General features: G+C 45.8%; 1 protein-coding gene and 1 long non-coding RNA gene across 3 annotated transcripts in view; one reads left to right on the forward strand and one right to left on the reverse strand.

Annotated features, from left to right (window-relative positions):
* Positions 1–26,719, forward strand: part of LOC144785945 (uncharacterized) — a 352,963-nt gene that overhangs the window by 154,767 nt on the left and 171,477 nt on the right. The gene's annotated exons all lie outside the window — the stretch shown is intronic.
* Positions 1–26,719, reverse strand: part of SLC5A11 (solute carrier family 5 member 11) — a 230,172-nt gene that overhangs the window by 128,832 nt on the left and 74,621 nt on the right. Inside the window, exon 2 of the mRNA XM_078664831.1 lies at positions 21,766–21,936. Coding sequence (XP_078520957.1) covers positions 21,766–21,900 — 135 coding nt within the window. The 5' untranslated portion in view covers positions 21,901–21,936. The remainder of the gene's footprint in view (positions 1–21,765; positions 21,937–26,719) is intronic.

Below are 26,719 nucleotides of genomic sequence, written 5' to 3' on the forward strand. Positions count from 1 at the left end.
CCTCACCACCCCTTGTTGTAAATAATTTTGTCCACCCTAAGCGTGGAAGGGTATACTCAGACATGAGTCCCTTGCTCATTGCACCATCAGGATTCAAGCAAGCCGGGCCGAAGACGGCTGTAATGCCAGAAACCGGTCCCCGGAACCTTGTTTCCTTCCCAGTGTAAGAATTGGCTTTTGTAGTTTGGTTTGCCCTGTTCCCATCATGCACTGGGACAGGAACAGACTAATTTGCATACAGCCAGGTTCTGAAACTGGGATGGTGCAATGAGCTAAAAAACGGTGTTGGATCTAGCCCTGATCTCTTGACTGGGTGAGAGTATTCTGCTTAATTCAGAGACTCTGTCCCTCACCACCCCTTGTTGTAAATAATTTTGTCCACCCTAAGCGTGGAAGGGTATACTCAGACATGAGTCCCTTGCTCATTGCACCATCAGGATTCAAGCAAGCCGGGCCGAAGACGGCTGTAATGCCAGAAACCGGTCCCCGGAAGCTTGTTTCCTTCCCAGTGTAAGAATTGGCTTTTGTAGTTTGGTTTGCCCTGTTCCCATCATGCACTGGGACAGGAACAGACTAATTTGCATACAGCCAGGTTCTGAAACTGGGATGGTGCAATGAGCTAAAAAACGGTGTTGGATCTAGCCCTGATCTCTTGACTGGGTGAGAGTATTCTGCTTAATTCAGAGACTCTGTCCCTCACCACCCCTTGTTGTAAATAATTTTGTCCACCCTAAGCGTGGAAGGGTATACTCAGACATGAGTCCCTTGCTCATTGCACCATCAGGATTCAAGCAAGCCGGGCCGAAGACGGCTGTAATGCCAGAAACCGGTCCCCGGAAGCTTGTTTCCTTCCCAGTGTAAGAATTGGCTTTTGTAGTTTGGTTTGCCCTGTTCCCATCATGCACTGGGACAGGAACAGACTAATTTGCATACAGCCAGGTTCTGAAACTGGGATGGTGCAATGAGCTAAAAAACGGTGTTGGATCTAGCCCTGATCTCTTGACTGGGTGAGAGTATTCTGCTTAATTCAGAGACTCTGTCCCTCACCACCCCTTGTTGTAAATAATTTTGTCCACCCTAAGCGTGGAAGGGTATACTCAGACATGAGTCCCTTGCTCATTGCACCATCAGGATTCAAGCAAGCCGGGCCGAAGACGGCTGTAATGCCAGAAACCGGTCCCCGGAAGCTTGTTTCCTTCCCAGTGTAAGAATTGGCTTTTGTAGTTTGGTTTGCCCTGTTCCCATCATGCACTGGGACAGGAACAGACTAATTTGCATACAGCCAGGTTCTGAAACTGGGATGGTGCAATGAGCTAAAAAACGGTGTTGGATCTAGCCCTGATCTCTTGACTGGGTGAGAGTATTCTGCTTAATTCAGAGACTCTGTCCCTCACCACCCCTTGTTGTAAATAATTTTGTCCACCCTAAGCGTGGAAGGGTATACTCAGACATGAGTCCCTTGCTCATTGCACCATCAGGATTCAAGCAAGCCGGGCCGAAGACGGCTGTAATGCCAGAAACCGGTCCCCGGAAGCTTGTTTCCTTCCCAGTGTAAGAATTGGCTTTTGTAGTTTGGTTTGCCCTGTTCCCATCATGCACTGGGACAGGAACAGACTAATTTGCATACAGCCAGGTTCTGAAACTGGGATGGTGCAATGAGCTAAAAAACGGTGTTGGATCTAGCCCTGATCTCTTGACTGGGTGAGAGTATTCTGCTTAATTCAGAGACTCTGTCCCTCACCACCCCTTGTTGTAAATAGTTTAAGCAGAAAAGGCCCTTTTCCCCTAGGTAATTGACTAAAATCCCAATCCAGTTTCGAGGGAACACATGTTGGAAAACTGGCATTGCTTATTCCATAGGTGTCCAATAATTCTGTATACCAGCGGTCGGCCTTCATTGGATGTAACTTATGGTTAAAATCCCCTAAAATTAACAATATATCGGAGGTACACATTTCAAAGATATCATCTATATTCTGTTTGAAATTCCCCATCTCAATTACATAGTCACCCACATTGTCCCACTGCATATATACAATTATGACGATTATTTTTTTGCATGTCTTATCCAGGGTCAGATGATTTATCCTGCAGGCCAGTAATCATTTACACTTTACTTTTAACAATGTTACGTTACTTAATATTCACGTCGAGATAAATCTGTGTCATAATTCCCCCCGAGGGGCGGCCAAATCTTTGCCTCGTGGCCAGTCGATTTAACTGGTAATAGCCCTCGAAGATAGGGGTTTCGCCGCATGCCCATGTCTCTTGTAGGCAGGCAATTGCTACTTCATTAACTTGGTTCTTTATATGTTCTTTTTTTAAATCATTGCCTAACCCATTTACATTCCACGTTAAGAGACTTAAGGTATGTGGCACCCCTCTCTCCTATTCTATCTCGCTTAGACCTCCTGCTACCCCACTTCCATTCAAATCTTCTTTTGTGTGTTTTGTGCCTTTCTTATGACTTCTATTGCCGAGGATCTGGTAGGTACAAAGGTCCGGGCCGTGACATTTAGTGTACCTCCAGTTTCCTTTTTCTTCTTCTTTTCCTTTGTCGCTACCTGTGGGACATACTTTTTGCCTGCCCTGCCTTTGGTGCGAGCTCTTACATGTTCACACCTCCTTCTTACCAGCATTGGGCGCCTAGATATATATACATCATCTACCAATTCACTTCCTGTACTTTGATCAATAATTTGGGAAGCTCCTGCTGGTCTTAGCAAGGTAGTCATTTGTCCTTTGATTCCAGTCAGCTCGTCTTCTATCTTCTTTAGGAATTGCTTTTGAGCATTCAAAACCCCATTGTTCATCAACGATACTTTGAGAATTCCCTGCAGAGTTTTCTGTAACATTAGTAATAAGTCCATCATTGAAGAAGTAGGTGCTACTGAGAGATTAGGGTCTTGTGGGCTGTTTCTCTCTGGATTTACTTGACTTCCAGTTCTTCCAGGGTCCTGCCGATTTGAGTTGTTTCTCCTTTCATGGCTCTGTAGCTCTTGGTTGGAGGATGCCCCCCAAATGAAGCTAGTCTCAAGGCTTTCTCTTCTCACTCGCTCTTCATTCCCTGGTGATTGGAGGGAAAACAGTTTTGGGGATGAAGAGAGCCGTGGTGCCATCAATTTTGAGCTATGATTGTGAAGTGATAAATTTATTAACAGAGGGTCCTCTATCTCATCCTCCAGTTCTTTTTCTAGCGCTCCCCTCTTACTTTGGTCCACTTGGAGCACGTCTTCTGTTTCTGTGTTTGTTGTTCTCTCGGGGCGAGACTCCTCTTCAGAGTCCACGTTAATTGCTGTTGGATTTTGGACTTTGTAATGTTTACCTACAAAGTCTTTTACGGGATTAGAGGGCGCAGTGATCTTTTTTTAGTAGATGTTGATATGCACCCCTTTTTCGCTTGCAGGGCCTTTTTAGATCCTTTTTTACATTTCCTAAGTTTAGGGCCCATATCTTTTTGGGAATTATACTGGGGGGTTGTTAACTTTATCCCTACTGGGCTCCCTGGTTTCTTCTTACTTTCCAATGAGAGCAAGTAGTAAACAGCTAGTACTAATATCTCCGAATTTAAACATACACTCCTGCACACTCCACTCACTTACCTCTGTTGTGCACTATCCGCCATCCTGTCTTACCGAGGATTAAATGGTATTCTCCTTCCTCCTCTGGCAATCTTTTTCCGACTTCTACCCCTAATCAGGGGTGTCCTAATGTTCTTCGAGTGGGCTGGGCTAGATATTAGCCATTCTATTTAATCATTGATGCCGTTTCTGTCTCTCCCAAATTTGGCTGCTGCCTTCAGGCTTATTACATCAGCCCCTGCCCCAGCTACCGGGGCACTCGGGCTCCAACTCCACGTCGTCCCCCTAGGGTCACGTTTGGCCGTTGCGCTCGGTCCCTAAGTCCCTAGGTCTCCCCAGCTACGACCTGAGACGCTTGAGGGGCTTTTGCAGGCAATGCGGTCTTTGTTCCGATGGGAGACGGGGGGGGTGAGGGTGAGGGTGAGATTTGAATCCACTCACCCACCGCTTCTCCGGGCCGCTCCTACTTCGCGGCTCGACAGTCCACGGTAAAATTAGCTCTCTGTGCGCCTTCACAGGACGCACAGTTCGCAGCGTTTGTCTTTCAACAGCCCCTTCCCGGGTCGGTTTGGTACGCGTTGTTTGGCTCTATTAGGTCCTCCGGTCCTCCGTGTACGGCGTTCGATTGTTTAGGCTGCGTATGGCTCCGTACGTCACTCCTCACGCCTCCAGCGGTGATCCGATGATCCTGCTCGGCTCGGCAAGGCTAGGCTAGGCAAGGCGTGGCTACAACAGGGTCAAGCCATGCAGTCACTATCTCCACGACCCACCCACTGCTAAAACGTTTGCACCCATTTGTTATAATCTTTCTTCCCTTCAGTTCAGCCAGATGTCTGGAGAAGGGACTTGAAGTACCTGTAAGTTCATGCACTGAAAGCCTTTGGTAACCATTTTTACACATGAAGCTACCCTCACTCCTCTGTACACTGTAAGTGCAGATGGCAAGAAAAAGTCTGAAGTGTAGAAGTGAGCAGTTACCCTGTGTACCCTGTAAATGTATCTGGCAAGAAAAGGCTGGAATGTAGAAGTGAGCTGTTACCCTGTGTAACCTGTAAGTGTAGCTTGCAAAAAAAGGGTTGAAGTGTAGAAGTGGGCAGTTAGATGTATGCTGCACCTCAGCTCCCATTCAATTATTAACTCTTCACTTTGCATCAGATGCTTTTCTACCTGGCCTACTGCCCACTCATCTCAATACTCCGAAGGAAGGAGGATTTTGGGCTACCAACTTGAGAAGCATTACTGTTACACGATCTAGATACATAGAAGGGATGAAGGATCAGGGCCACCCTGTCCATCTAGTCTGCTCATGTTCTTGCCAGCAACAACACTTTAAATACTCGTTTCTCAGCCATGCCTTTGCATCATTACCTTTCCATGGCTCTTATTATTGTTTGTCGCTCTAAGGATTCAGCGCCATTGGTCGAAGAACAACATCCATCTTACTGCTTAGTCTGCCTTCTAGTCTTCCAGTTCTTTAATCTAGGGCTCCTAGGTCCAGTCGTGCACGTCACTGACATATTCTGACTTCATGTATTGAATTTATAAACCCAGAGGTATTTGATTGTCTAAATTGAGCACTCAAACTTCTCTCATCTAGGTGTAAGCCCTCTTATCAGGTGCATAATGGAGAAAACAGTGGAACAGGGTGGCTGAAGGCAGAAAGAAACAACGAGCTTGCCAAGGTCAAGAAGACTCACCAGTACATACTGGAAATAAAACTCAGTAAGAAATTGAACGTGTAAAGACGGAGGCAAGCAGTGCTTTGGCTTTTATTCACATTGTGGATTGGAAGAAGTAGGTGTAAAGGATGCAGGTTTGTGTAAAATATCTAAGGAAGGAACAGGTATAACATCTTTACGGAGTTTTAATGAATGGCCAAATGCTACACTTACAGTTCGAGAATCGTGTTGTTAAATGGCCCATTTGTAGGGAGATTGGGACTGCTAGATGCTGTATTATGTTACAGGGCCATTCACCCACAAGGGCCTTCAGATGCTTCTATCAGCACAACGTTGAGGGTCCAGAGATGACTAATATCAGATCCAGACATTTGCTCCTTTCAATTTGGTTTATGGAAGGAAAGAAAGGCACTCCTGCAAGCAGCCAAGAGGAAGGCTTACATCTTTATTAGGCAGGGAAGGGGGGGGGGCGCTATCTATAAAGGATTTATACCCTCATGTATAAGGATTACATTTGCAAAAAGTGGTTGCAAATTGCGCACCAACTTTTTGAGATTGCAATCTGATTTTGCAAATCTACGTATGTACTAATGGGTCTGTTGCCAATGCGGGTTGCTGAATGACCTGCCTATTTAATATTCATTGACTACAATTATAGAGATGATGGGCTGCAAGGAACAACATTCCTGATTACTTTCAGAAACCCAAAACTTTTTTATTCATTAGTCCAAGTTTCTTAATAGAAAAGGAGCTGCTTTAAAAAAAAGTGTTCAGTTTTTGGCCCATTAGTATCTTCCTGTCACTTACGCTTATGCACACACACAGATACAATCAATCACTCGTAGTCAAAGTCCCACAATCACTGTCACACTCAGTCGCCCATACGAGTCTCTCTCTTTTTCCCACACACTCTCTCTCTCTTTCTCTCTCTCTCTCTCTCTCTCTCTCTCTCTCACACACACACATTCTCGCCTCTATATTTACATACTATTTCCATCTCTCCTGTTATCTTTCTTTTCTTGTCAACTTGTCCCTTTTATTTCCTATTATCACAGACTTGTATTTAAGGATTCTTAACTCTGCCTGGATGCTCGCATACATTCGTAAGCAAATATTTGTATCAAAGAAACACCTGCACATGGCCCAGGTGCTTCCTTATTGCTCCCACTCTGGTTAAGACTTCGAACATCAGACTCTGACCCTCTCTTTACTACCGAGTGAGACCTGTTGTGCCATGGTCCTCGTTCCAAAGAGTCACAGAGACACACACATGGACTGCAGTGTGCTATTTATAGCTGCCAGTCACAGGTCTCTGTGGGAACACTGTGCTCATGGGACACATTTCTGAGTGTAAACCAGAGCCCCGTCCTCCATCACTCTGTATTTGCTGTCTTTTTATGGGTAAGAATATTAGAGCTGTTCCCAGTATCCATTATGTGTGAGTTTTAAAAACAGAAATTGGTTCAGAGAGAGAGCACTATCTTCCCTCAAACATGGACACCAGCAACTTCAGTCATGACGGTATGTAGGAGGGCACATAGGGGATATGAATAGATAAGCACTGGCACTCTAGCTGTAGGAGGTTGGAGTGTTGCTGAAGTAGACACCCACAGTAGGGAGGTGGCTGACACCACTAATCCAATCCTGGCTCTGAGAAGGTTGCCACACTGATTAACCAAGAGAATTGCTTGAGCCCTGGCTTTCAGGAGAACAAGAATTTGCTCAGAAAGCAAAAGGATGCCCTAGCAGGTGTAGGTCATAACGTTGCTCATTGAGACTGCTAGTGAAGGCTGCATAATATTCATTATTCAAAGTAGAGAGCAAAGCAAGCATTCTTTTGGAGAGTATTACATTGAACAGAAGGAAATACCCTCTCCAGTCCTTCCACGTAGGGGGCCACTACAGCATTCCATCTGGAAATATACCCCTCCCCCACTTGTACATCATCTCTACTGCAATCATGACCTGTTCACCGTCACCATAGCACACTACATCCCTAACATATAATGTCACACCATTTCATACTGGAGATAATTGGCTCATTCATATCTGTAGGATGTGACTCTATCACTCCATGAAGTGTGCAATATTGTACAGTGTCACCCCAACCCCCTAAGTAGACAGTCTCTTCACTCCTAAGTGTGCAATGCTACATCCTATTCACATGCCATTACAGATATCCACTCTGCCTCTGCATCTCAGCTTATTATGAAATACAGATGCATGCATCTGGAGTACTTATGACTAGCTGTTAAGAACATAACAATGAAACACCTATGCTTCAATGGTGGGTGTATTGAGTCAAGTTGTCAACAGTGTCTGTCTGCCTAAAGCTGCTCCAGGGTGAGTAAGTATGGGGAACACATCTGCAAAGCAGAGAATAAGGGAATTACCAGAATCGTTTTGTACTTCACCTTGAGATTCTCTTGGGTAATCTGAAAGGAAGAATATCTCTGCGTGTGTACTAGATCCCGAAAGTATCTAAAAAAAATACTGGCTGAATCTTCAAGAAGAAGAGTTATGAAACACTGCTTTTTCTTAAATATCTCTTGAAGCCAACTTCCAAGATGGGACACTCTTTCATTAGGAGCTCTGCTTTGGAAAGACCTAGTCTACCCTGGAATGAATTTTGGCTCGCTAAAGAAGGATGAAATCCTGGTTGCAGTGAAGGCTATGGTTCAAGAAAATTAGGGATTTTATCCAGAGTCAGTGGAAGACTCCAGAGAGGAGTTTCTAGGTTGATGTGCTTCTATGACCTGAAGAATACAGACTTATCTAAAATATGCCAGGATATCTAAGTGGATTGGATGATCACTAATTTGTCAGGGAGGAACTTGGCTAGAATAAAGATGACAGCTGTGTGGCAACAGTTAGACCAGAAAGTACAAGGTTTCCTCAGTTGTTACTATCACATCTACACAGGGAGGGCATTGCTGGTCTGCTTTCCAGTATAGTCAGGAAAAAAAAGTTCTCAGCAATTGTTTCCGGTAATCATTGGAAAATGTCAGCCTTGGCATCAAGAGTTGCAGTCACAGGGCAACAATAGTTCAGGAAGAAATCATGAAAGACGTTTATAAGATTTTGCTATTTACCACACCCTTTATGGGTCATCGTTTTGTTAGGGCCCAATAAGAAGAGATAATTTCAAAGGCATTCAAGGACAAGAAGCTTTATTTGTAGTCCAGTGGCGCACTAAAGCAGACTACCGAAAGTTTAGACCTTCCTGCGTATCAAGATCTTCAAAACCCTGCTACAAAGTCCACTTTCAAGACTAGTTTCATCTGAGAAACGAGATCCATCAAGGGTTCCTTTGCTCTTTCTCCACCCAAGACATCACATTGCTGTGTTAGAAGAAGAGAGGTACCGAATCTTCTGGTGGGGATGCCTCACAAAATTCTCTACTATCAACTGGTAGGTTATTGAAACTGAGGGCTCATCTATCAAGTTTCATATAGAAAAGTTAAGCTCCTGTTAATGTTTAGCATACCTCAAAAGGACATATCACCAAACTTAAATCTGGTTTGATAGCCCCACCTAAATTTGGAATTTTACATCAAACGTATCGTATTTCTGGATGCTTATGCACTCCAAGTAGAAGAGACTTTGAGGGTGAGTCACCGGAGGCAACCTGACAACAGGAGGGGCAGCCTTCTTTTCTTACCCGTCTAGTGATTACATTGGATGTGAGTGGCAGGCTGTTGGGTGTAACCTGCAAAATTCTTACTAGCCACAGACTTGGAGGCCTCAAGTTAATTGTACTCTAGTCAAATGGAATGAATTGGCAGTTGTCCTTCAGACTTTCTGAGATTGCCTGTGCCAACTTTAGGGATCTCCGATTTTAACTTGTATGAACAAGATCACTGCAAAGGCTTATATCGACCACCTTAGCAGTATAACACTCAGGAGTCTTATTGTACCAACACACAGCATCAGTTCATGGACATACGCACATGTGACATGATATTCAGCTATTAATTTATGATGGCATGATACCTTTCATGCTGACTCTCTTAACTGAACCTTGTCTTCCTTGCAAGACTACTGTTTATCTCACCAGAACTAATCAGAATTTTGGCAGGTATTTGGAAGACAATGCTAGCTCTCATTTCCTTTCAGCAAAGTTATCTGTTCCTTGCGCCAGGTCATCAATAACAGATATGGTGTTGTGTCTCTGACTCCAGGTGATCTGTTCCCTTTCCCTAGTTTCCATTGTTGGCAAGGCTTCAGCAGAAGATCATGAGATTGAGGGTCAAAGTGATACCGCCCTCTATACGAGAATATCCTCATTCATGTGGTATGTTTCATTGTGGGTCCTTTTGATATCTCAGAATACCTCATCCCATCCTCAGGGGTCCGGCTATGGTCTGGTGGCAATTGATAGTGTGGCTCTTGAGCAGCTGTGGCTTCAAAGCTTAGTTCTATCCAAGGTGACTCAGGCTTCCAAACGTCCAGGTGGAGCTCTGTTGTGAATTTCCCACACGGGGCTTCCCTTTTGCTGTGACAGGTATTTGCTTACTGACCTGCGCTCCTCGTCGTGTGATGGCGCACCAACATGTCTGTTACTCCAGTATTGGAACTTTCATAGATTCCCATTGCTTGTATCATTCCCCGTCGTCGGAATGGGAGCCTCGGTAATTATATATCTATATATATACCTAGGTAAATACACCCTAATAGGTGCAAAAAAGTAAAAAATTAGGCCTAGGCCTCATTACATTTTGTAACCTATAGGTGTCCTTATGTAAAAAGACCCAAACTTACACTAGCAACCAATCAGATTAGCCTCACCCTGTGGAACCTTCCTGGGAAAGCTCAGAGCCTCAGATTTTCTACCGCTTCGTTGGTGACAGGGAGTCTCCTTAGAGCTCTGCTCTAACTTCTACTTTGAGGTATTATTTACACAGTTTTTCTGTGAGGATTTGTTTAAGTTTCAACTATGGCTGATAAGGAAAAGAAGAGCCTGTTCAGGTCTTGTGCCAGTTGTGGTAAAAAACGGCTTTATGCAGAAGACAAGCACAAAGACTGTATATATTGTTTATATCCTGACCATAAGGCAGAGGAATGTAAACTATGCAGGATGATGTCTGTTAAGACCCTCCGGGACCGTGAGGGAAGATTACTAATTTGGCTCAGGAAGTTGGAAAAGAAAGAAGTTGTGGTTTCCAGTGATCAGGAGGATGCCAGGTCGACGTCTTCCAAGACATCTCTGAAGAGGGGTAGATCATCTGTGGAGGTATCATCTGAACCCCCCTCTAAGGCTGTGCGTGGGACCTCTGATAGGTCTGGCAAGCCCGAGCCTGGCGAATCTCCTCACGGAAGTGTAAAGGAGAGGGAAAGGCAAGCACCTCAGGTGCAGAAGGCAAAACTTGATGAGGGCTCGGCTGGGCCTTCACATCAAGATAAACTTTCTAAGTCCTTCAAGAGACCATCTGTAGAGGCTTCAACAGTGGTTAAGAAAAGCTCTAAGGCCTCTTCAGTGACTTTGTCTCCTCAACCGTCGACGAGCCATCCCACGAAGACGACGACGACGACAACTTCGACGACGATGCCATCGACGAAGAATATGTCGACGACGGCGGCGACGACGATCACTACGTCGACGGTAACCACCTCGTCGGTGGCAATCACGTCGACGATGGCAATCTCGTCGACGATGACGATGCCGTCAACGATCCCGTCGACGATGGCGAATCAGTCGACGACAAAGATGATCTCGTCGACGGTCCCGTCGACGGCCCCGTCGACGATGGCACCGGATAATGTGGACTCGTTTATAACGCCGTCGACGGCAGTCCCAAGGAAAAGGAGGATAACACCTGACATGACATCACCTAGAAAGGTGACCCCATTCCCCCCAGCCCTGGTATTGGAATAACAGGACTATTCTGAAGAGGAGAATGAGATGTATGGGGATGCTTATAGTCCATCGCAGTTGCATCTTAAGTACCATGAGTCTGATGACGAAGATGGGTATTATGGCCAGCAAGAGCAGCGACAGCAAACTCAAGTCGCATATCAGGAAGCCCAAGTACAGCCGGGCATGGTTTCTATGCCCATGAGCCTTTTGACGGACTTACGGGCTATGCTGGAGGAATATAGGGGCAGAAAGGTGTCGCGACCAGTGGAAGGTCAGGCGCATGTTCAGCCAGAGGTGGTGTCGACTCAGTCGGTGCCCCCGGCACATGTGGAAGAAGAGGGGGAATGTCATCGGCAAACACCGGACCAGGATGACACTTCAGATGAGGATGGAGCAGGTGACAATCGTGATCAAAACCCGGATAGTGAATGGAATCAGTATATTGTTCCGGATTCGGCTGCTCCGGTGCCGGACCCGATAGATTCACCTCCTGCGGATGTAGGAGGTTTCTTCAACTTAATGGAGAGAGCCACGGCACGCTTCAAGCTGGCAATGCCTACAACATCTACGGATTGTTTTTTATATGATTTTAAAGAGGCTTACCGTAAGGCAGTGCGTTCGATTCCCATTGTAGAGCACATATGGGAAGAAGGAAAGAAAGTAATGCAAGCCCCAGCGACGGTTATTCCAACTCTACCGCGCCTAGAAAAGAAGTACAAAGCTCCTGATGACAGTCCTGCCTGCTTGATTGGACAACCAAGACCGGACTCAGTCATATCGCAAGCAGCGCAGAAAAGATCGCGGAATCCTTCAGCCACCCTCACAACTCCACCAGACAAGAAGGGTAGAAGGTTGGACAACGCTGGGAAGCGTTTTTTCATCAATGGCGAGCTTGCTGGTCCGGGCGGCCAATGCATTAGCTATTCTGGCGAGGTACGACCGCCAGATGTGGAGTGATGTCGCGGCATATATCGACCTACTGGAAGATGACCCTAAGGCCGAAGCACTGAAACTTCTTGAAGAAGGCCAACGTTCTTCTTCAGAAATGATTGACTGCGCGATGGACATCGCAACCACTTCGTTCCGTGCTCTGGGTAGCGCAGCAGTTCTTAGACGGCAGGGTTGGCTGCGAGCAACTTACTTCCGGCCGGAAGTTCAAAATAAGATTCTTGACTTACCCTTTGATGGGGACATGTTATTTGGAAAACATGTCGATGACACCCTGCAGGGGATAAAGAAGGATACAGAGACTGCTAGGGCTCTTGGTACCCTACAATATAGGAAGACACCGTTCCGTGGAGCACGAGGAAGAGGCTTCACTTCGCCAAGAGGTGGCTATCAGCAACAACGGTACTCTCAGCAGTCACAGTCGTACAGACCTCAGTATGGCAATCAGTATTATCAGAGGCAGTCACAATCTCAGTCTTTCTCTCGTCAGAGTTCTCGTGGACGTCAAGGGCGTCAGGGCAAGGACGCTAGCAAGCGTCAATAGCGGCCTCCTGACTCTGCCAACTGTTCCTCCGCTCCATGGTTCTCCAGTGGGCGGCAGGATAACTCAACATCTGAGCAGCTGGGAAGAAATAACATCGGATCAGTGGGTATTGAATATCATCCAACATGGGCATACGCTAGAATTCCAGGAATTTCCACCTACAAGAGCTCCCCACGCCACTACTTTGAAACATCTAAACCTTCTGCAGTTGGAAGCTCAACAAATGCTTCGGAAAGGGGCGATCCAACGTGTTCCCCTATCACAAAGAGGAGAAGGTTTCTATTCACGATTTTTTCTGATCCGCAAAGCAAAGGACAAGTGGCGTCCAATCCTGGATTTAAGGGAGCTCAATATCTATCTCGTGAAACTGTTGTTTCGGATGATTTCACTCCAGGACATATTGCGCCTCTTGAATCCAGTCGACTTCATGGCTACGTTAGACCAGGAAGATGCCTATTTTCATGTCCCGATCCACCCAGCTCACAGACGTTTCCTTCGCTTCACAGTAGGCAAGAGTCACTTCCAGTTCATGGTGCTCCCATTCGGATTAAGATCCGCACCCCGGATATTCACGAAGGTGCTGGCCCCTGTAGCGGCTTTTCTGAGAAGACAGTCGCTGGAAGTATTCCCGTACTTAGACGACTGGCTGCTGAAGGCACCAAGTTTACAAGCAGCGTCAGAGGCGGTGGAGACATGTTTGAATCTCTTCACTCACCTGGGTTTACAACTCAACAGAGAAAAATCGGTTCTTCAACCAGCATGTTCAGTAAAGTTCCTGGGAGCAATACTCGATACTCAGGTGTGCAAAGCCTTCCCATCGGAAGAGAGACAAATGAAACTCATGTCTTCAGCCGCTCGATTACAAAAGAGATAACTCAACATCTGAGCAGCTGGGAAGAAATAACATCGGATCAGTGGGTATTGAATATCATCCAACATGGGCATACGCTAGAATTCCAGGAATTTCCACCTACAAGAGCTCCCCACGCCACTACTTCGAAACAAACATCTAAACCTTCTGCAGTTGGAAGCTCAACAAATGCTTCGGAAAGGGGCGATCCAACGTGTTCCCCTATCACAAAGAGGAGAAGGTTTCTATTCACGATTTTTTCTGATCCGCAAAGCAAAGGACAAGTGGCGTCCAATCCTGGATTTAAGAGAGCTCAATACCTATCTCGTGAAACTGTCGTTTCGGATGATTTCACTCCAGGACATATTGCGCCTCTTGAATCCAGGCGACTTCATGGCTACGTTAGATCAGGAAGATGCCTATTTTCATGTCCCGATCCACCCAGCTCACAGACGTTTCCTTCGCTTCACAGTAGGCAAGAGTCACTTCCAGTTCATGGTGCTCCCATTCGGATTAAGATCCGCACCCCGGATATTCACGAAGGTGCTGGCCCCTGTAGCGGCTTTTCTGAGAAGACAGTCGCTGGAAGTATTCCCGTACTTAGACGACTGGCTGCTGAAGGCACCAAGTTTACAAGCAGCCTCAGAGGCGGTGGAGACATGTTTGAATCTCTTCACTCACCTGGGTTTACAACTCAACAGAGAAAAATCGGTTCTTCAACCAGCATGTTCAGTAAAGTTCCTGGGAGCAATACTCGATACTCAGGTGTGCAAAGCCTTCCCATCGGAAGAGAGACAAATGAAACTCATGTCTTCAGCCGCTCGATTACAAAAGAGAAGTTGGATGACAGTCAGGAGGTACATATCTCTTCTAGGGTCGATTTCCTCCTGTATTCAATTGATTCCGCACTGCAGGCTGCGAATGCGCCCCTTGCAAGAGGAACTGGACCTTCAGTGGAGGCAGGTGGAAGGGTCCTTCAACGACAGGGTAACTGTCACCCAGCGGATGAAACAGTCAGTTTCATGGTGGATGAGAGGATCTCACCTCTCGGTGGGTCTCAGTTTCAGAGTGGCGCCAGCTCCTCGCGTCATTACAACAGACGCCTCCCTTCAGGGTTGGGGAGCGGTCATGCAGGATCTTCAAGTAAGTGGACACTGGACGCCAGGAGAACGTCGCTTACATATCAATGTTCTGGAGCTGAGAGCTATTCGATGGGCAATGTTGGCTTTCCTTCCAAGGATTTCAAATTGGGCCATTCTAGTGCGTACGGACAACACCACCGCAATGCATTACATCAACAAGCAGGGAGGCACAAAATCGCCACTGCTTTCTCAGGAGGCCCAGCTGCTATGGGAATGGGCAATCTCGCAGAACATCAGGCTCATGGTGGAACACCTTCCAGGAGTATGCAACACGAAGGCGGATACGCTAAGTCGCCTGAAGGCAGTCTCACACGAGTGGGAATTGGACGACGCAGTGGTCAAGGACATCTTCTCCCGCTGGGGGACCCCAGCGATCGACCTGTTTGCCACTCCGGTCAACAAGAAATGCCGGTGTTACGCAAGCAGGGAACACCATCGAGGATCGCTGGGGAATGCCCTTTTGATGTCTTGGTCCGGCGCATTTGTTTACGCCTTTCCACCATTTCCCCTCATTCCTCGGTTCCTCAAGAAACTCAAGATGGACAGGTGCAGGATGATACTGATTGCGCCCGCCTGGGCTCGCCAGTTCTGGTTCACGGAGTTGCTTCTTCTGTCGGAGGAACAGCCCATTCAGCTTCACTCCAACCAGACTCTTCTATCTATGTCCAACGGCCAGGTCCTTCACCCGAACCCGAGCTCGCTTCAGTTAACAGCATGGCTCCTGAACACAGAGAGTTTAAGGATCTAGACATTCCGGAGGAATACAGGAACATATTAGCACAAGCAAGAGCTCCTAGCACTAATAAAACATATAGATCTAAGTGGAAAAGGTTTTGTGTATGGTGCCAGAGAGAAGGAGTACAGCCATTCTCATCAGCTCCACATCAACTCTTACCATACATTCTTTCTTTGGCTCAGGCAGGTCTGGCTCATGCTTCCATCAAGGTCCACTTGGCAGCTATTTCCAGATATAGGCGAACAAGATCTGGTCCTTCTCTGTTATCAGCAAGAGTGATAAAGCAATTTCTTAAAGGACTGTTTAGAGTGTTTCCGCCAGTTCGGCCTCCACCCCCGGTTTGGCATCTGAATGTAGTCCTGGCTCAGCTGATGAGGTCGCCATTTGAGCCAATACATAAGGCAGAATTAAAGTTCCTATCATGGAAGGTGGCGCTTCTGCTGGCACTCACCTCGGCAAGGAGAGTGGGAGAACTTCAGGCTTTGACGATCAAAGAACCTTACTTACAGTTCAAGAACGATACATTGATCCTCCGGATGAACCCCAAATTCATTCCGAAGGTACCGACAGAATTTCATCTTAATGAACCGGTGGTACTGCATTCTTTTTTTCCTCGGCCCTCAACCCAGGCTGAGAGGACACTTCATTCTCTGGACGTTCAGAGATGTTTAAAGTTCTATCTTCAACGCACAGCTGGATTTCGGAAGACGCCCCAGCTGTTTGTTGCCTTTGGAGCCCCAAGGAAAGGATTTCCGTTGTCAAAACAAGGGATTTCTAGATGGATATCGAGTGCAATCCGTTTCTGCCACCAAGCGGCAGGCAAACCGTTGGAAGGACAGGTGAAGGCACACTCCACAAGATCGATCTCTTCGTCTACAGCACTGTTTGCAGGAGTATCGATAAAGGGTATTTGCAGAGCGGCCACATGGAGCAGTACTCACTCATTCACGAGACACTACTGCCTGGACGCGGCTGCAAAGGGGGATTCGGCTGTTGGTCAAGCTGTCCTTAAAAATCTCTTCCAGTAAGAGGTGAGCTTTCCTCTCTTCCCTCCTTCCTGTGTTTTTTCTCACATTTCGTTTATTATGCTATGGTTACTAATTTATATTTATGATGATATGTGGTATCATTTGTTGATGATAATGAGTAACTAGGAACGAAATGTTTGAGGCAGGCTAACTGCTATCTACTCTGATACAAGCAATGGGAATCTATGAAAGTTCCAATACTGGAGTAAGAAACAAGTTACTTACCTGTAACTTTAGTTCTCCAGTATTGGTAACTTTCATAGATTCCCATGCGCCCACCCTCCTCCCCTGGGAAAGCTCACTCTTGGTCTAGGTGATTCGGTGGCAAGGCAACGGCTACGAAAATCTGAGGCTCTGAGCTTTCTCAGGAAGGTTCCACAGGGTGAGGCTAATCTGATTGGTTGCTAGTGTAAGTTTGGGTCTTTTTACATAAGGACACCTATAGGTTACAAAATGTAATGAAGGCCTAGGCCTAATTTTTTACTTTTTTGCACCTATTAGGGTGTATTTACCTAGGTATATATATATATATATATAATTACCGAGGCTCCCATTCCGACGACAGGGAATGATACAAGCAATGGGAATCTATGAAAGTTACCAATACTGGAGTTACAGGTAAGTAACTTGTTTCTTACTCCAGCAAGTTTTATTTGGGGGGTCTATCTTCAGCTCAACAGAAGTTTCAGTGCTGCACCATAAAGGTTTTTTTGGAAAATTTGGATTAGTCTGTCTTCAGTTGAACCTTATGTTTTCCTCCATATGCCTTGTTTATTAGTCAGGCCAGTATCAATGGCCCTGGTACCATTTCAAGATCATGCAGAGTTCTTAATGCCTTTTGAGCCCCTGTAGAGTGTTTGACTAGGGTTAGTTTTGTTAATGGTCCTATTTCTGGTGGGAGTGACATCAGCAAACTTGTTGGGCAAACTGGGCTCGCTACATAGTGCTCTTCCATATCTGAGATTCTTTCTGGACGGGTTAGTCATCCTGTTGGTCCTTACTTTTTGTATGTGATGTGCCCTGCTGTTGATAAGAAAAAGCAGATTGACCTTTCTTCTATGTTTCTGGATCCATCTTCTCATGAGAAGTGGTTTTCAGTGCATTAGATATCTGACAGTCGATGGCATTTATTTCCCCTAAGAAGTGGTTTTCAATGTAATAGATATCTGACATGCGATAGTATTTATTTTGGCCCACCTGGTGAATTTTGGTGCTCTGAATTTTCTGAACTTTGACAAACCTAAGGCTGGCATCATTCCCACAGTCCCTCTCTCAGAAGATGGGAGTGAATGGTGATTTTTAATATGAATGCAAACTCTAATAAGAAACTCGTGTGCAGTGTATATCAACCAGAGAAAAGTCATTCTCTTTGCAGATGTATAAAAAGTTTACATTTCTGACATCTGCCAAGCAGCCATCAAGGCTTTCCTCCACCTTCATTGCTCAATGCAGACTTCATATTGGGACTCAAGGGGGTTGGAGTTTGGTACCAAACTTATGTCATCTGTCCAGTTTGGATAACGTTTACAAGGATTATGTTGTTCTGAATAGATACACGTGTGTTGAAAGTTTTGAGTGTTTTGTAGATAATAGCAGCTAACGGCAGTTGTGGTCAGTTTTCATTGACGTGTCATGATTGCGTAAGGAACAGTATGAGTAACACCCTCCATCTCGTAAATGGGTGTGGTGTCCATAGACCAGATGAATGTTTTGATATTTATGGATCACTGTTGGTGTAAGCAACCCTCATAGCCCCAGCAGGGAAGGACAGGGCGGTAGCCACAAAAAAGATTGCAACTGGGTTGAGGTATGGGAGGGTGGTAACAGAGACTCAGCCATTACACTGGTGGCTTCACAACCTGTGCTTTTGGCAGTTATCTGCTCTAACAAAAATAAACCAATTGGGTGCTCTGCCACTGTTTTAAAATTCACTGGCTCGGCAATCTTTTCCACGTGTTTCAAATGGCGGTCATTCATGCACCCGACCTTGTGTGGCTGATATGCTAAGATGTCCGGCAGTGTCAGCGATGTGAAAGACCGCCATGGATAGAGTGGCCGAAAAAGACTAGTGAACTGTCCGCAACATGCTAGGGCACCCAGCTATTTGTTTGTTGGTCTAAATTCGATGATCTGATGTGAACTTTGGCAGACTGTCTACCAAAAGGTCCCTCGCAAAGATCTGTGTGTATCAAGTGCTACTGTTTCAGCGGGCTATATACCACAACATAATAGAATTACATTGTTTTGGGTGGGGATATGACCATCCTGACCGCCATCTTTTAAAAAAATGTTATTTCATTAAGTTGCATTTGCCCTGTTTTTTAATCAGTTAACTCCTGTTTGCCTGGGGAAGATGAAAAATCCCTCACCAAAACTATAAATAGATCACTAGTTTGTACAAGTATCAATTCATGCATGATTTCTTTTTAATACTGTTCAATCAATGCATCATCATATTAAAAAGCGACGCAATGAACAGTTTTGCTGTAGTAAAACATCATATATTAGTACTCAAGCACACCAAACATTACATTAAAAAAGTCAGAACTAAGGTAAGATGTACAGGTATAGGGATTCTGCTGGGAGATTGAATACAAGCATAGAGTATCCCTTTATGCTGATGACATGCTTCTCTATGTCCACAAACCAGACAGCATGATACCAAGAGTAATACAATGCTGCAAGCATGGGGAGACACCTCTGGGCTCAGGGTAAACTTGGAAAAAGTCTACGTAAGTCCCAATTCAAGGTACACAACCAGAGACTGCACGCATAAAGAGATTGCGCCAGGTTAGGGACCATTTAAAGTACCTAGGCCAGACCATTCATAGAGATCCATAGGTCTTCTGGAATCTAAACATCACCCCCTTAATGCACCGAGTAAAACGTGGCATAGAACTATGGAGTGCCCTACCATTATCCTTTATTGGCAATGGTGCATTTTTAAAAATGATTGCTCTCCCTACATCCTATACAAATTGCAAAATTACCCACTTAAGAACCAACGCCACCCACACCCACTTTCTTTACCTGGTTACAATCTCTGTTGACCAACCAGATATCTGCTGGCAGTACTCCAAGAGTCTCATTTCAAGAGTTCGCACAACCACCGTATGACAGAGGCTTTGGGTTAGCTGACACCCTGTCCAAATATTGGGTAACTCACCTGATCCGCACTAGTTATTAGATGTGTAGCGATAAAGACAATCCAACTATTAGATAGAAAACTGCTTGATTTGAAAAAAATAGGACTACCTGACATAATATATGAAAACATCATCCTGAACATGCTACCCATTGTCACTAGAATCCCATTACTCTGCTAGCACCATTCATTTGACAGGTTGGATGGATGGAAAGGAAAGCCCACAAACAAGACCCTGAATGGCATGGAATGTGGCTAGCATGTGTCCCCCCGCTGGATTGTTTCAGACCCTTGGATTTGATTGGTACATCAACTCAGGGGGATATTTAGGAGTGAACCCATATGAAATTATTGGCGCTGTTAGCGCTGGAATTTACTTTCCACAAATCCAGGTTTTTTCCTTACTTACAGTAAGTAAGTAATAAATGTTATTGTTTTTAGTTCTTTAAAACCATAACAATTTAGAATATTAAAACAGCATAAAATATTCAACATGGCATATACATCATTCAGAGAAAAAACATAATTAAAACATTGCCTTTTAAAACCAATTCATTCCAACATTATAGTCAAAAATCAATGTGCAAAATTATCCCATAGCTGCTCATTTATGATGAATATATAAAGCCCTGGACTGTCTCATCCTACTTTCGCCAAAATATATCCAATACTGTAGCCCTGATCGACTACCAGGGTCAATTGGAGACAGATATGTAAAGTGTTGAAACAAAGAGGCAATGGCTTTGTTCTACAGGTGTACTCTTATCCTATGTAGTGACAGTGCATAATCCCCTCTAGAAGATACATCTCTTATTGTTGGGGAAAAAACACAGAATGGGGATATAGTGCTGTGTTTACATAGATTAAGGTTCCAGATTGCTTGAAAAATACCCCCCTAAGCATACATCTGTTATTATAGCGATAATAAAACCAGAATGGGGTTATGATTCTATATTTAAACATAATAAGGGCGGGATTTGAGATTCTATACAGGCAAAGTGTTCCTACTGATGACTTTGTAAGCGCCCTTCAGGAATTTCAAAAATCTAGATGTTAACTATATATCGGTCCTACTACATGCAGTAGTGATTCGAGTTTATAATGACATAGTCTGCAATTTAAGGACCCTGTCCCTTTCAAGCGTCCATATTTGTATGCCTTTAGAGGTATTAGTCTGTATCGTTTGACTAGATAGATATGGAACCCTCCCAATGGCCTACTACTTAGCTCCGTGTGGGACTTCGCTGATAGCTCCTGCCAGTCATCCTCAGCCGACTTTAATCCTGCACTTTTTGTAAGCATTTTGACACACAGTTACTTACAGCTGAGTCATGCACTGGAAATAAATGTGAAAGCACCACAAGCAATCCCAGAATTCAACCCGTTAGAGCACAAAATATCTCTGACCTTATAAAAGACTTGGGTGCTTAATGGGAAGTGGATCTGGGCACCCTGGAAAATGAGGACTGTACAGGTGCCAAAATGACCTCACTCTCCTTTGCAATATCATCCCACTTCCGGCTGAGTCAGTTTAAATACTTCCACATGGTCTATTACAACCGAGAGAGATTCTGGAAAATGATTAAGAGCTACAGCCACCACCTCGTTTACGAAGCATCACAGTGACAGACTTTTATAACACACAATATGAACCCGCCATAAATGGGTACCGGATTCAAGTACACCCTAGGCTATGGGAACTGAAAGGGAGACCCATCGCTTTGGATCCTAAACTGGCAATTTTGGGGAGCATAAAGGGACTTGGGGACCTAGATATTCTTGTATATGGATTACAATAGGTACGTTAACAACCAACAGATATTGCACGCAGGCTACTGGGGATAAGATGAAGCTCCCCCCTTTCAAAAGTGACTTAAAGAAATGGGCCAAAGCTGAACAAACCACATATAAGACGCGAGGGTGCCGCAAAAAAATGTGGGGTTCTTGGTGGCTACACTTTCATTACATAGTATTACAAAACATATCACTTACTGCACAATGTCAATCTATTATGTAACTGAAATATGGAGATTATGAATTCAAGGAAAATGTATATCATTGTAAGAACAAGGGTTGTGTTGGTGTGACTGCATGGAAATAATAAAAAAGAAGTGTAAAAAAAGGTCAGTTGAACCCGCTAAGCCTGACCTGCCTGTTTCTGACTCCGCTAACAGTATCAACTTTTCATAGTCATTCACAAATGAGGAAACGTCTGTATATAAGTGACCAATGGGCTTGAGGGTCTTAAGCCTTACCCAGAGTCCAACTGCCATGACAAACACAAAGTACAAGACCAGAACCGCAATATCACCGCCCTCCAGGGTCTGATGCGGGAAGGCGTGCGGATGTGCGGTTGTGTTAGGCTCCACAGTACTGCTGGTAATGTCCATCTCGGCACGGCCCAGTTACCTCGCTGCTGACGTTACCTATGGAAAGGTGGAACACAAACAAAGAGGTGGAGAAGTTAGCTTGAATGTAAGACAGGACAATATCACTTCTTCTAGGAAAGCCTGCATCAAACAACCATAGTCCATGTTTATATTAGCAGAGTCATGTCCTGGATTTTCTGTGAGGTCTCTTGCCCCCATGTTTCCATTCTCTGAAAATTGCCCCAATTACTCACTTTAAATCTTCCTCACAAATGGTTCCTTTCCTTACCATCACAGTCTGTGAATGAAAGTCTCTGCTCTGCTGGGCAAGCATGCCACCCTACCGCTGTTTACTTTTCTTGCATGCCTTCTGGTTTTCCATCTGTGAGCCTAACCATCTGCACGTCCATAGAAGGTACTGTGTGATTCTAGGTGATGTTCACCAGGGCAGAATAAGGCTCAGCTGGCCAGAGAGTGCACCCAAATTGCAAGCCCAGCCCTGATTGAGGGAGGATGCTTCCTCACACCAGGCCATGGGAAGGCTGACTGAAATGCAGATACAAAGGCTTCTGTAGTAGGGGATCTCTGTGTATAGTCATAATCTAGTGAATAGTCCCGCCCATGTGCGTGGACCCCAGAGCAATCAAAAATAATCTCTTACAGTGTCAAAAAATGCAGAAATGCATAGGCACTTAAGAGAGAATTTAAAGACAGATAATGCAGCCTAAAAAGGCTACACTGTCCAGTACTTCAACTAGAAATTCCACCATAAAATGCACAAAACAGCAAAAGCCTGTACAGATTTTCCTTGCTTCACCAGCAAAATCCCTCAGGAATGATAGAGAGAAGAACCTGGACAGACAAGCCCCATAGGCTGCCATTATGTGGCTCAGAACAGGATACTGTGCCTTTAAGAGAACTTTCCAGAACATCACAGCATCCCAGAATGCCCTGCAGGTCCCAGTTACTTTCAGTTCTTTTTTCCGGCTCCTGCAAGCAGGACCCTGGAGCATTGAGCTCTCACTTTTTAGGGTTGATTAGTGTTTTTTCACTGCAATTTCGTTTTGAGTACTTTTAAAGTACTTTGTGACTTTTCTTCTTGGTGTTTGCACTCTTTTTCTGTCGAATATGCCTTCTTTATTCGACAAATGCCCTGAGTGCTCCAGGAAGATGGCCAAGTCAGACCCTCATGAGGTGTGTATCCTCTGCCTGCCCTCTTCCCATGTTCCAGAGAAGTGTGACATCTGTAAAGGCTTCTCTGGCAGGACCCTGAAGGACAGGATGAAGATCAGACTTCAGGGCCTCGAGGAAAGGAGGCTGAAGGCTCAAGGTGGGTCTGCTGGGGCTTCAGGATTGCAGACCCTACTCTCCTACATGACCCCCCCCCCAAACTTTGGGACAATAAACTAACCTTGACCAGGTGAGTCTTCTTGCTCTAAGTGGAAATACCTGGAGAGCCCATCAGCATTGCTGTGATCAGTACCAGGTCTATGCTCCACTGTAAAATCCATCCCCTGTAGGGAAATGGACCACCTAAGCAGTTTGGGGTTTTCACCCTTCATCTGATTTAGCCACAAGAGGGGCTTATGATCTGTCTGAATGGTGAAGTGAGTGCCAAACAAGTAGGCCCTCAGCTTCTTCAGGGCCCAGACCACAGCAAAGGCCTCCCTCTCAATAGCTGACCAATTTTTCTCTCTGGGTGTCAACCTCCTACTAATGAAAGCAATAGGCTGATCATTACCATCAAAATTCAGTTGAGACAGAACAGCCCCCACACCCAACTCAGAAGCATCTGTTTGGACAATGAATGGCTTGGAGTAATCTGGACTCTTTAGGATAGGTGCTGTGCACATGGCCTGCTTTAGGTCATTGAATGCTTTCTGACAGCTTGCTGTCCACTGAACTTTCTTTGGCATCTTTTTGCTTGTCAGGTCATTAAGAGGGGTCACTATGGACCCATAATTTCTGACAAACTTCCTATAGTACCCAGTCAGGCCCAAGAAAGCTCGAACCTGAGTCTGGGTGATTGGAGGAGTCCAGTCCTTGATGGCCTGTATCTTACTCTCCAGGGGCTGAACCTGGCCTCCACCCACAAGGTGGCCCAGGTATACAACCTGTGTCTGCCCTATCTGGCACTTTGTGGCCTTGATAGTGAGGCCTGCCTTTTGCAGGGCCTCTAACACTTTCCTCAGGTGGACCAGGTGATCCTCCCAGGTGGAGCTAAAGACAGCAATATCGTCAAGATAAGCTGCACAGAAGTCATCCAGCCCAGTGAGGACTTGATTCACCAACCTTTGGAAGGTGGCAGGTGCATTTTTTCAGTCCAAAGGGCATTACCACAAATTGATAATGCCCTCCAGGGGTAGAAAATGCTGTTTTGGGTTTGGCCTCCTCAGCTAACCTGATTTGCCAATACCCAGCTGTCAAATCAAATGTACTTAAGAAGTTGGCAGAAGCCAATTTATCTATAAGTTCATCTGCTCTTGGTATTGGATGGGCATCAGTCTTAGTGACTGCATTGAGGCCTCTGTAGTCTACGCAAAACCTCATCTCTTTCTTACCACCCTGGGTGTGAGGTCTTGGCACTAGAACTACTGGGCTAGCCCAAGGGCTATCTGAGGGCTCAATGACTCCCAGCTCCAACATTTTCTGCACTTCAGTTTTGATGCAGTCTCTAACATGATCAGGCTGTCTGTAGATTTTACTCTTGACAGGCAGACTGTCTCCAGTGTCAACATCATGGGTACACCAATCAGTTTGGCTGGGTGTCAGAGAGAACATATGTCTGTAGGATTGCAGAACTTGCCTGCAATCCTGTTGCTGATGTTCAGTGAGGCTGCCACAAAAGACAACACCATCAACTGATCCATCATCAGGATTCTGAGTGAGCAGGTCTGGGAGAGGGTCACTCTCTTCCTCCTGTCCCTCATCTGTGGCCATGAGCAAGCTCATGTCCTTCCTGTCAACATATGCCTTGAGCCTGTTAACATGGAGCACTCTGAGAGGGCTCCTGGGAGTTCCAAGGTCCACCAAGTAGGTAACCTCTCCCTTTTGCTCAATGATGGTGTGGGGCCCAGACCATTTGTCTTTCAGAGCTGCTGGGGCCACTGGCTCCAGCACCCACACCTTCTGCCCTGGCTGGTACACAGTCAGAACAGCCTTTTGGTCATGCCAAGCTTTTTGAAGTTCTTGGCTGGCCTCAAGGTTTTTAGATGCCTTTTCCATATACTCAGCCATCCTGGAGCGGAGACCAAGTACATAGTCCACTATGTTGGTTGCAGGCTTTTTGAGAGGTCTCTCCCATCCTTCCTTCACCAAACACAGGGGTCCTCTTACAGGATGTCCATACAGAAGCTCAAAAGGGCTGTAGCCAACCCCTTTCTGTGGGACCTCTCTGTAAGCAAACAAGAGGCAGGGGATCAGGACATCCCATCTTCTCCTAAGAGTTTCAGGTAGCCCATGAATCATCCCTTTGAGGGTCCTGTTGAATCTTTCAACAAGCCCATTGCATTGTGGGTGGTAGGGTGTGGTGAACTTGTAGTTCACACCACACTCCTTCCACATTGCAGTCAGATATCCTGACATGAAGTTTGTACCTCTGTCAGAAACAACCTCCTTAGGGAAACCCACTCTGGAGAACACTCCAACTAGGGCTCTTGCCACTACAGGTGCTGTAGTGGTCCTAAGGGGAATAGCTTCAGGATACCTGGTGGCATGATCCACTACCACCAGTATAAACTTGTGCCCTGATGCTGTCTGGGGTTCCATTGGACCAACAATATCAATCCCCACTCTTTCAAAGGGAACCCCCACCACAGGTAGTGGTATGAGGGGGGCCTTTGTTGTGCCACCTGACTTACCACTGGCTTGGCAAGTGACACAGGAGCGACAAAACTCCTTGGTATTCTCATTCATATGGGGCCAGTGAAAGTGTGAGACAAGCCTGTCCCAAGTCTTTGTCTGACCTAAGTGACCTGCAAGGGGAATCTCATGGGCCAAGGTGAGAAGGAAACCTCTCAGAGACAAGGGGATGACCAGCCTCCTGGTTGCACCAGGCTTGGGGTCTCTTGACTCAGAGTACAGGAGTCCATCTTCCCAGTATACCCTGTGGGCACCTGTGGCATTCCCTGCAGCCTCAGCAGCAGCCTGCTGTCTGAGGGGTTCAAGGGAAGGGCAGCTCAACTGTTCCTTCCCCAGGTCTGCTCTGGAGGGTCCCCCTGAGCCCAGAAACTCAACTTGATCAAGTTCAAGCTCTTTAGGCTCAGTTTCCCTCAGCTCTTCCAGATCAGCCTCCTCAGAGACTTGATCCTCAACCTGGGGCAAGGGGGAAGGCAAAGCCTTACCCTTACTGCTCTTCTTCTTGGAAGGTGTCTGGTCCATAATTTCAGGATCCAGCACCTGTTCAGTGGGGCATTTTCTGGCCTGTGACCTAGTCACAGCAAGCACATGTGCTGGCAAGCCTAACATTTCCATGTGAGTCCTCTGCTCCACTTCTGACCATTGTGATGACTCCAAATCATTGCCCAACAAACAATCAACTGGGAGGTCTGAACTGACTACAACTTTCTTTTGTCCCTTCACTCCACCCCAGGAGAAAGCCACAATTGCCACACTATGACTAGTAGTGACATTGCTGGCATTGGTCACCAGGAAATCAGTACCTGGCATGATCTGTCCAGGGTCCACAAAGTTAGGTGTCACCATGGTGACACTGGCACAAGTGTCCCTATAGGCCTGAGCCATTTTGCCATTTATCAAAGGTGTCTGCCTGTATTTGCCCAAAGTATTGGGACTTATTTCAGGGGTTATATCCATATCCCCTGTACAGACAAGGACAGCC

The sequence above is a fragment of the Lissotriton helveticus genome, chromosome 10 (genome assembly GCF_964261635.1).
Source record: "Lissotriton helveticus chromosome 10, aLisHel1.1, whole genome shotgun sequence".
Lineage (NCBI taxonomy): Eukaryota > Metazoa > Chordata > Amphibia > Caudata > Salamandridae > Lissotriton > Lissotriton helveticus.